General features: G+C 43.7%; 1 protein-coding gene across 1 annotated transcript; it reads right to left on the bottom strand.

The window, feature by feature from the left end:
- Window positions 1-7,546: 7,546 nt before the first annotated feature.
- Window positions 7,547-8,737, bottom strand: pierce1 (piercer of microtubule wall 1; the record flags this gene model as incomplete). The annotated part of the gene is made up of 3 exons (XM_080853885.1): window positions 7,547-7,726; window positions 8,103-8,181; window positions 8,619-8,737. The coding sequence occupies 3 exons, from the start codon at window positions 8,735-8,737 to the stop codon at window positions 7,547-7,549; spliced, it is 378 nt and encodes a 125-aa protein (XP_080710011.1).
- Between the last annotated feature and the right edge of the window lie 2,936 nt (window positions 8,738-11,673).

Genomic DNA, 11,673 nt, shown 5'->3' on the forward strand with positions numbered 1-11,673 from the left:
ACAGAAAGTCTGAAGCTTGAAGTTCTTTTCAAACCTTTACTTGGGAAGCACTTCTTAAACTGAGTAGACATGCAGAATATTTTAGTAACCTCATCTTGTAACATTCGTTGATAGAATGCAGGCTGCGAGGCTCGCGTCTAACTAACCAGCCTGCGTCGCGATTTTCCCACGGGGGGAGGGGGGTGTGATACATGTGTTTTGATACATTTAAAAAAAAAAAAATCGCTAACAGCCAATAGGGAGATTGCGTTGCACAGGCCACAGGGTCAACTTGTGCTGTTAGAGACACACTCGGTATATCAGAAAGGATCAAAGAGAACGGGCCCCACTCTACACGGGCCCGGGTGCAATTGCTCCCGTTGCTACCCCTTCAGAACCGGGCCTGCCCCTGAGTGAAATACAGTTTTGTGTTGTATGTTACTCACAGTGCTCTGTTTCACAGGTGGGAAAGTCCTGGTTCCTATAGATCCATCCCTAAAGGTTCTGCTAGTTCTTTTCATTTCAATGTTGCTGTGTGTCATCTCATGTGTAGTTCCACCTCTTGGTTTGAGAAATGTGGCAATTACTCAAGTGGTTTCAGGTGATTTTAACACTTCTGTATCTTTTACTGACCTGAACCTAAAAACACTGCGCTGTGTGGGCCACATCTGGGCCAAGACCAGATTTAGCTGGGAGCCCACTCTACTGTACTGACATGGCAGAGAAGATCGTCTGTATAAACACACTGCATTTCACTGCCACTGGAATCCATGTGCGTTGATATACACAAGACTAAATAACTCCTTTACATAAGATTTTTTTTACACAAGATCACTTAGTGCGTTTATTATTCATAGTAGCAAAAACAAGGCAATCATTTCTCCCGCAAACAGGAATGATTCATACAACAGGCCAAATTACATTTTAATAAACACGAAACAGAAAATGCGAGGCTTTAAAATCAGATTTTAAAAACTTTACAGCGGATCACGAGCAGCGTAATGCAACATTATGAATCATTTAAGTCATGTTAGCATAGGAGGCGCTGCCATGAAGGAGGCGAAGCTGCAGAGGGTGCCCAGGCAGAGGCTGCACAGCTTGGCTGGGCGTCTGGGCAGACTTGGGCATGTTTGTGGAGGAGGCTTTTAGAGGGCAACGGGCGTTTAGTTCTCCATGGTGTAGCTGACAAGAGAGTGTCAGGAGACTCACAAGCTCAACTGGGCATAGAGGACAAGCTGACAGTTCCATCTGCCTCTCCACGGACACAGATGCAGGCGCACTAGAGTGTATGTAGACTCACACACACACACACACACACACACACACACACACACACACACACACACACACAGACGTAAAATACAAAAATACAGACACGAAAATAGACACACAGACATTCACAGACCAACACTAACGTGCACATCCACATCCACCCCCTGATAGGCATACTTCCTCTATTGTAAATGCACTGTACGACATCATCCACTGTACCAAACAAATCAATCTTGTAGAAAAGCACAGCAACCAAAATAGATACAAAACTTGAATGTATAACCATTCTCATTCTCCCCGCCAGGACACTCATAAAATGTGTTCCCTCTATACCTCAAGTCACTTTGGATAAAAGCCTCAACTAAATTATTCAAATGTTCATCCCCTGCCAGAGGTCAGACCTTGGAAAAAAAGCATCATTCAAAAACGTCTTCAGAATGGGCCGGTGATTCTCTGGAGTAGTCTGGGAAGTCCTGTCCCTCTTCTACCGGCCAATTTGATTTTGCCTCTGAAAAGGGTCTGGCAAAGATTGCACAGCCGTTCAGTATAGCATTCTCAGGATCTCTGGGACCAATCACAAACTCTTTTGGCTACCTGTCGCGCCATTGGCGGATTTAAACTTACCACGGCTACGTTACAAAATCTACTGCATGGAGAGTTTTTAAACATTGGACATGGTGGCCACCGAAGCACCGCAAAACTTCGATAAGGCAAGTTTTCTTTGACAACAGAACAGAAACTTGCCCTGGAACAATTCATACAGAAAAAAATATGTGTTTGCTTTATTACCGATCGTTGTATCGTTGTATAGTATCGTTGGTCTGATTGGTTAAAGGCGTGTCCAATTACGTGAGTGAAGTGGATCGCTGTTGAGTGGTTTGCCAGACTAACTGAGCAAATGAAATGCAGTGAAGGGGCGGGGAATTCCCAGACAATCTCTGGATGGCTTTGGGACAAAACCTGCAATGTTGATGTAACATTTCTTCCATTCCTACTGTGAGACAGTAACGTCACTCACTCGCCCCTGGTGGGTGTCACACAGTGCTCCAGACAAGCATCAGATCACGCACATAAGGAGGTGCCAAGTCTGCAATTGGCATTAGCATTTAGAGTAGACAAGCTTATTCCCATGAGCCGTCCCTTCCCAGCGCAAACCAGACAGAAAGTACGTTGTAAACATGATTAGGAAAACCAGAGAGAGATGGCAGTGTTTGATGGGGTGAGAGAAATGAGAGGACTGCAAGTGTGTCAGAGGAGAGATAGAGAGAGAGAGAGAGAGAGTGAGAGGGAGAGAGGGAGACTTATGGCAGTGTTTGATGGGTGAGAGAAATGAGAGGACTCCAAGTGTGTCAGCGGAGGGAAAGAGAAAGAGAGAGAGAGAGATATGGCAGAGTGTTTGATGAGTGAGAGGTGAGAGGAGCGCGGGTGTGTGTCAGAGGAAGCTCCCGCGCGTCGCCTCCCCCCACCCCGTTGAGCGCTATTCACGGAGCACAGCGTCACACGGACACCTCTGACAACGGGACCCACACAAGGTTAACAGCATGCATGCAAAATTATTAATGGTGACGTCTTGACGCACAGACATTCTCCGAGAATGTATTGTGAGAGTTCTCGATCTTCCGAGGCGTGTTGCGATGAATCACCAACGCGTCCCGGGGGAATAGCCACCATGACAGCGAACCCCGATCTGTAGAGGACTCTCATCTGCCCACATGTACACACGCACACACACACACACACACACACACACACACACACACATGTGTGCCGCTGATAGCCGATGGAGAGCCATCAACAATGTCAAAGTGAGCTTGTTATATGCGGGACTCAGGTGATAAACAACCTCACATCTGAATGCTCGCACATGGCAGGGAGAAGACATGTTCTTTCTTTGCCTAACTCAGCTCTGTGGAGCTATTTTTACTCCAGAGCCCAACCTGACTCTCTAATTTGGCAACTGCAGCAGATAACGGCTGACTTTATTGGCCATTGGAGATTTGGGTTCGTTGTTTTGACTTGTGTGTGTGTGTGTGTGTGTGTGTGTGTGTGTGTGTGTGTGTGTGTGTGCGTGTGTGTGTGTGTGTCTGTGCATGTGCATGTGTGCATGCATGCATATATGCATAAGTGTGTACATGTGTACATGTGTGCACAAGGATGGTATACTATAGTGGTATATCCATATAGTAAGAGTGTGCATGAGGATGGTACAGTGGTAAATCCATCTGGTAAGAGCGTGCACGAGGATGGTACAGGGGTATATCTATCTGGTAAGAGCGTGCACGAGGATGGTGCAGGGGTATATCCATATGGTAAGAGTGTGCATGAGGATGGTACAGGGGTATATCCATAAATAGAGGGCCCACAGGAGCACTAGGGTAATGACCATTAATAGATAGAGCACTTATTAATATCCAAAACAAAATAAGTAAATAAATCTCAAAATCCTCCACAAGCTGGTATGTTCCTGAGCCCCTGGCTTCACCATCCTACCCGTCATAAGACCCTGACGGCAGCTGTAGAGAATAATGATCAGATCTTCAGTCTTTCCGTCGGCTGCCTTTCATACTCTCTCTGGAACAGGACCGCTAATTCACACATATAGCCTGGGGAAAAAAACAGTGGGCGTGTGTTCCATTCACCGGTGAAGTTCTCCGGGGGGAGGATGCCGCCTCTCAAACACTCGTGAGAAGAGAAGACCAGGGAAGAAAGGATAAGGGAAGAGAAGAGAAGAGAAGAGAAGAGGAGGAGAGGTACTGTTAGCGCAGCTGTTTTGGAAGGAGTAAGAGGAGGGAGAAGAGAAGAGAAGTGAAGAGAAGAGAAGAGGAGGAGAGGTACTGTTAGTGCAGCTGTTTTGGAAGGAGTAAGAGGAGGGAGAAGAGAAGAGAAGTGAAGAGAAGAGAAGAGGAGGAGAGGTACTGTTAGCGCAGCTGTTTTGGGGGGAGGAGGAGGAGGGAGGCGTGATTCCTGTGGGCTGTACTGAAGATGCCATCTCTCCTGGGCAGCAGAGCTCTCATCAGACACCTGAAGCAGTCAGACAGGCTGATCACTAGCCCACTACCCAAGCCCTGCATCCAGAGCCACAGCTTCACACCAGCTCAGGACAGGCTGCCAAAGACTGGAGAGGGAGAGAGCGAGAGGGGGGGAGAGAGAGAGGGAGAGAGATAGAGTGCGAGAGAGAGAGAGGGAGAGAGATAGAGTGAGAGCGAGAGAGAGTGGGAGAGAGTGAGAAAGTGTGTGAGAGAGAGAGAGAGGGGGAGAGAGTGCGAGAGTGTGAGAGCGAGAGAGAGAGGAAGAGAGAGGGAGAGAGAGAGGGAGGGAGGGAGTGAGAGAGAGAGAGAGATCATCATCTCACACAGATCATCAACAGCCCCACAGCCCTCTCACATATTACAGCTGGCCCGAGGAGTGCAGGAGACTTGCTCGCCTAAGGTTCAACAGTTACCTAGCAACCATAAGAAGACAAAGTTATGATAGGGAGAGAGAGGGGGAGATAAAGAGAGAGAGAGGGGGAGATAAAGCGAGAGAGAGACAGAGACAGAGAGATGGAAAATGGCCTAGTTTTTTAGAACTGCAACAACAACTCCTCCTCACCAGCCCCTTTCTCACACACACATACAGTATACTTCACAGTTTTAGTGGGCTTCAGTGGCACAGCTGAGAGTAAAGCTGGAACGCTAGGCCTACTTTTTCTTAAGGAAGTATATGCTAAATGTTTTTCTACACATTCTAAAAATGCTACACAAACAGACATACAATAGCAAAGAAACACGGGGTATTAGAGTAAGGAGTATTATATGTTTATATACCACATTGTTACCATCTATAACGAATTGCTTGTTTTTTGTATTTATTTATGTTAATTGTGATTGTACACTTTATCTAATCATGCTTTGGCAACGTTGTATTGTATGCAGTCATGCCAATAAAGCCTTTTTAATTGAATTGTAAGGGGTAATAGAGAATGGGGTAATAGAGAAAAAACCCGGGGTCTTGGGAGTGGAAAGAGAAAGGCATGCCCTTCAGAAAAGGAAACTGGTAGTCATGCAACAGTGGTTGTGTTTGAGACTGATCCATTCAGAAAAGGAAACTGCTAGTCATGCAACAGTGGCTGGGTTTGAGACTGATCCATTCAGAAAAAGAAACTGGTAGTCATGCAACAGTGGTTGTGTTTGAGACTGATCCATTCAGAAAAGGAAACTGCTAGTCATGCAACAGTGGTTGTGTTTGAGACTGATCCATTCAGAAAAGGAAACTGGTAGTCATGCAACAGTGGTTGTGTTTGAGACTGATCCATTCAGAAAAAGAAACTGTTAGTCATGCAACAGTGGTTGTGTTTGAGACTGATCCATTCAGAAAAGGAAACTGCTAGTCATGCAACAGTGGCTGGGTTTGAGACTGATCCATTCAGAAAAAGAAACTGGTAGTCATGCAACAGTGGTTGTGTTTGAGACTGATCCATTCAGAAAAGGAAACTGCTAGTCATGCAACAGTGGTTGTGTTTGAGACTGATCCATTCAGAAAAAGAAACTGTTAGTCATGCAACAGTGGTTGTGTTTGAGACTGATCCATTCAGAAAAAGAAACTGTTAGTCATGCAACAGTGGTTGTGTTTGAGACTGATCCATTCAGAAAAGGAAACTGCTAGTCATGCAACAGTGGTTGTGTTTGAGACTGATCCATTCAGAAAAAGAAACTGTTAGTCATGCAACAGTGGTTGTGTTTGAGACTGATCCATTCAGAAAAAGAAACTGTTAGTCATGCAACAGTGGTTGTGTTTGAGACTGATCCATTCAGAAAAAGAAACTGTTAGTCATGCAACAGTGGTTGTGTTTGAGACTGATCCATTCAGAAAAAGAAACTTTTAGTCATGCAACAGTGGCTGGGTTTGAGACTGATCCATTCAGAAAAGGAAACTGGTAGTCATGCAACAGTGGTTGTGTTTGAGACTGATCTATTCAGAAAAAGAAACTGGTAGTCATGCAACAGTGGTTGTGTTTGAGACTGATCCATTCAGAAAAAGAAACTGGTAGTCATGCAACAGTGGTTGTGTTTGAGACTGATCCATTCAGAAAAAGAAACTGTTAGTCATGCAACAGTGGTTGGGTTTGAGATAGATCCACAAAGATGGCACACCTGAGTCGTTTCCTAAAGTTCCTCTTTGCTTAAACCTAAACAGAAAATCATTGTGGAGGACACTGTTAAGATGAAATATATCGCTTCTCTTTTAGCTACTAACTTCTTTCCATGAAATTGCAGACTTCCCCCCTTCTGTGACACCCAAACGAATTCTTTATATGCTAGCACATATCCACATGATAATGAATGCAGTGAAAATGTGTGCAAAGGCAATGCCAGGCTAGACGCTCTCTCTCTCACACACACACACCCAACCCCTGCCCGGTTTTTGTCTGCCTTTCGCTGCTCTCTCTCTCTCTCTAAACACATTAGCTCTATTGGGGTAGAACATTCGGAGCAGCCCAACAGAGAAATCAGATGAAATATTAATGCAGGTTTGCAGTTCTTCCGTGCGTCTGGAAGGAGTGGGGCTTCATCAGTTTGGTACGGCACTATGCTGCCATCCTGCACAGCTTTGAGGAGAGGGCGGCGCTTCAGTCAGAATGCCAATTAACCAAAGCCGAGAAGCAAAACAAATGAAAGAAGAAGAAAAAAACAGGGGGAAAAACTGGTAGCCAAGGCAGTCGAAGACAGGAAAGAGAAACAATGCACAGCCTACGTCCCACCCCAAACTTATTCAATAAACACCACCTTGTGGTGGTGCCGGGAATAGCAACTTTTTTTTTTTTAAATTGCAAAAGTGTGAGGTATACCTATTAGAGCATTATGTTTATTTTCATTTAACACAGAGAATTTGATACACAATTCAGCATCTTCCTGAACAGAGCAGAGATGGCTAAATAGGCCTACTGTTTAAAAAAAAAAAAAAAACAGAAAGAAGAGAAACAGATATGACCAGAGGCTTCAACGCTTTTCTGGATTACATACATTCAGGGAAAGGGTCCGCATCGTCAACTGCTGAAACGAGGCTTATGAATATCCCAGCAGCAGGTCATTAAAGCCACCCACATGTGCAAATATCAGAACTCTACTATGCATGGTGCAATATGCATGAAACTAGGTAAATCTTATTCACAGAGTGAATTCACTGAAAGAGTGTTTATTGGGCTACATCTAAATGAGGAGCATGCGTAGTCTGGTGATGTGTGAAGTCGTCGATGTGACGATGCCGAGAGTCCAGATGTGAATACACACTGATTCGGAAGTCCCTCATCGCTCACTCACTCCCTCCCGTCCTCCTGGCTAGAGCAGTATAGGCGGGGCCGGTCACGGAGCATTGCGATGGTGCTTGGCTGTGAAATGATGTTCTTCTCCAGAGACGTGTTGAAACCGTTATCTCGGTGCATTCCACTCTGGAGCAGATGCGCGGAAAAATTTCGATAACTCCCTCTGAAAGTTACCTGAAGGCGAAGACTATAGTTATTCCATCTAGTCTACCATTTGCATGTAGGCTGCAGTGTTTTGTTAACCGGTTTCACGCTTGTAAAAATATCTGGACTGATATGCTGAATAACTTCACTAGTGTGTGTATGTGTGTGTGTACCTGCAACAGAGAGAGTTTGAGAATTAAGGGGGAGGGGGAGATAGTTGAATAGCTAAGGGAATGTGTGTGTGTGTGTGTGTGTGTGTGTGTGTGTGTGTGTGTGTGTGTGTGTGCGTGCGTGCGTGCGTGCGTGTGTGAGAGAAAGAGAGAGAGAGAGAGAGAGAGAGAGAGAGAGAGAGAGAGAGAGAGAGAGAGAGAGAGAGAGAGAGATAAAGAAATTAATTTTTACTCACAGGCATTTCATGGACAGTAGGTTTCTTGCTTCCATATATTTGGTTAGTTGTCTGGTAAAGTGGATGGCCCACCATCTTGCTGAAAAAGTCAGTTAATATAGTAAATATGACATGCTTGAAGACCTACGAGAAGAAAAAGCAATCTTTGCCGAGTGGCAGTGTGTGTGACAGCCTACGCACGGCAGGAATTGTATTTAACCATGATGGCACGAACAGAAATTGTTATTGTCCTAGGCCTTTGCCCTGCTGCGTTTTCAGCCAAGGTATTTAATAGAAGTTAATGTAATTTGTATGCGAGACCAGCGACCAAACCAATTCGCTAACATCAGCTACTGATCAATATTACAAGTGAGCCCATGGTTATGGTCACGTTAGGCTTCTCTATTTCCACAATGCATATATCGAGGGCTAGTTCAATTTAAGTATTACGAAGTGTAGTTTAACAAGGATACTTTTATATATACCGGTAGTAGGCTATCGTGAATGTATGTTAACATGTAATGTAATGTTACTGACCTGTAGCCTTGGAAGCAGTCAGGATTGTTAAACCTCTTAGGGATGTTTTTATCAACTTTGTAGACATCATCTGTTTGAAGCGGGACGTTTTCAAACTCCGGACTGTCCTCCTTGTCCATCTAGAGACAGCACTAACGTTCGCTACCTTGTAGACAGTCTACAAACACACGTTAAAACCGTGTTGCAGAAGTTAGCCACGGCAAAAGTGGTCGACTGAAAAATTCTGGTTGCTACAAACACCTGTAACTATGTGACGTCATGTCTTTCCGTAAATTCTAAACGGAACACTGGCTCTGACGTATGGAAAGCCAAAAATAACATAATTAAAAATAAATACATGTAAAAATGTGAGTCATAAATAAATAAAATGACTAAAAATGCACCAAAGAAAAGCATTAGAAAAAATATATCATGCAGTTTTGTGAATGGAAATGGAAAATGAGTCCTTTTTATTTACTGTTACATTTATTTACGCTTACATTAATTCCCAAAATAATTTCTTCCTCCTTTTATTTTTTGTATTTATTTACACGTACTATTTCCCGTACTGTATTTATTTCTTCTCGCACCTTTTTGCATTTCTTTCTCCTACATTTACATTTCTGGCTTCATTTATTTCTGTATTTATTCTTGTCTCGGTATGCAAATGAGGTGGGCTATCATTGGCCGGCGCACCGCCTCGCTCATTGGTCGAGCTGCTAGGCCTCTGGCCTAAGTGTAGGTGAGAAGTGTCAGATGCCTGTATAGCTGTATGAAGAGATCGGAAGAGATTGAAAGCTATTTTGATGCAATTTGAATCACAATTTTTTTTAATGAATCCACCGATCACTTGGAGTATGGTGGCGAGGGAGCTTCGAGGCTTCGCAGAGATGGCTGAGACCTTGACTCCAGATTTCTTACCCTGCTCGCTCGCTACAATACGCCATACTCAAACGAAGATGCCCGCTACCTGTTGTGCTGTGGGATGTAGCAACAAAATAGGGGACCCGAACGTCGCATTTTATAGCTCATTTACGTCTCATTTTATACAGCTTTGGTGTCTAGTGCTTTCATTGTAGATGCACGACAGTTCATTTCCACGAGGGATCAATAAAGAGACTATCTATCAACTCTTTGAGAAAGTTAATAAGCTGCAGACATTGCCTCCGAGTTATTACAATCCTCACGTTATGTGTGGCCTGATTTCATGGGTTTGGGTGACAAATCCAGCGATTTTTTTCTCACTTGTCAGTAGGGGGAATATTGTGTTGACAAAGCTCTGCAAAAGCTATATATCACGTCCTGCAGTTCACGTTACAACCGAGCTGACGAGAGCGGACACTGATCTCAACTGCTGATGTGCACTGGTTAACTTGCTTAGCTTCTGTTAGCTAAACTAACGGTGCACTGTTTAACTTGGTTACCTTCCGTTAGCTAAACTAACTGTGCACTGCTTAGCTTCCGTTAGCTAAACTAACTGAACCATGGCAAACAAAAAGATAAACCTCATACGTGTAAAGTTGAGGTTGACAGCTTGGGTATGATCAGTGTGTGTGAAGGTGATATAGTGTGTGAAGGTGACTAACGTGAGTTAGCTGGTTAGCTTGCATAGCTTTGGTTATAAGAATACAGATAGGGGAGAGTGGGGTAAGCAGCTCGACCAATGAGCGAGACGGTGCGCCGGCAAATGATAGCCCACCTCATTTGCGTACCGAGACAAGAATGAATACAGAAATAAATGCAGCCAGAAATGTAAATGTAGGAGAAAGAAATGCAAAAAGGCGCGAGAAGAAATAAATACGGTACGGAAAATAGTACGGTAAAAAATGTGTAAATAAATAGAAAAATAGAGGAAGAAATTAATTTGCGCCTTTTTGCATTTCTTTCTCCTACATTTACATTTCTGGCTGCACTTATTTCTGTATTCATTCTTGTCTCGGTATGCAAATGAGGTGGGCTATCATTGGCCGGCGCACCGCCTCGCTCATTGGTCGAGCTGCTAGGCCTCTGGCCTAAGTGTAGGTGAGAAGGGTCAGATGCCTGTAGCTGTATGAAGAGATCGGAAGAGATTGAAAGTTATTTTGATGCAATTTGAATCACAATTTTTTTTAATGAATCCACCGATCACTTGGAGTATGGTGGCGAGGGAGCTTCGAGGCTTCGCAGAGATGGCTGAGACCTTGACTTCAGATTTCTTACCCTGCTCGCTCGCTACAATACGCCATACTCAAACGAAGATGCCCGCTACCTGTTGTGCTGTGGGATGTAGCAACAAAATAGGGGACCCGAACGTCTCATTGTATAGCTCATTTACGTCTCATTGTATAGCTTTGGTGTATAGTACTTTCATTGTAGATGCACGACAGTTCATTTCAACGAGGGATCAATAAAGAGACTATCTATCAACTCTTTGAGAAAGTTAACAGCGGTGCACTGTTTAACTTGGTAAGCTTCCGTTAGCTAAACTAACTGTGCACTGCTTAGCTTCCGTTAGCTAAACTAACTGAACCATGGCAAACAAAACAATAAACCTCATACGTGTAGAGTTGAGGTTGACAGCTTGGGTATGATCAGTGTGTGTGAAGGTGATATAGTGTGTGAAGGTGACTAACGTGAGTTAGCTGGTTAGCTTGCATAGCTTTGGTTATAAGAATACAGATAGGAGAGAGTGGGGTAAGCAGCTCGACCAATGAGCGAGACGGTGCGCCGGCCAATGATAGCCCACCTCATTTGCATACCGAGACAAGAATGAATACAGAAATAAATGCAGCCAGAAATGTAAATGTAGGAGAAAGAAATGCAAAAAGGCGCGAGAAGAAATAAATACGGTACGGGAAATAGTACGGTAAAAAATGTGTAAATAAATAGAAAAATAAAAGGAGGAAGAAATTTATTTGGGAATTAATGTAAGCGTAAATAAATGTTACAGTAAATAAAAAGGACTCATTTTCCATTTACATTTACATAACTGCATGATATCTTTTTTCGAATGCTTTTCTTTGGTGCATTTTTAGTCATTTTATTTATTTATGACTCACATTTTTACATATTTATTTTTAATTATGTAATTTTTGGC

The sequence above is a fragment of the Sprattus sprattus genome (genome assembly GCF_963457725.1).
Source record: "Sprattus sprattus genome assembly, chromosome: 16".
Lineage (NCBI taxonomy): Eukaryota > Metazoa > Chordata > Actinopteri > Clupeiformes > Clupeidae > Sprattus > Sprattus sprattus.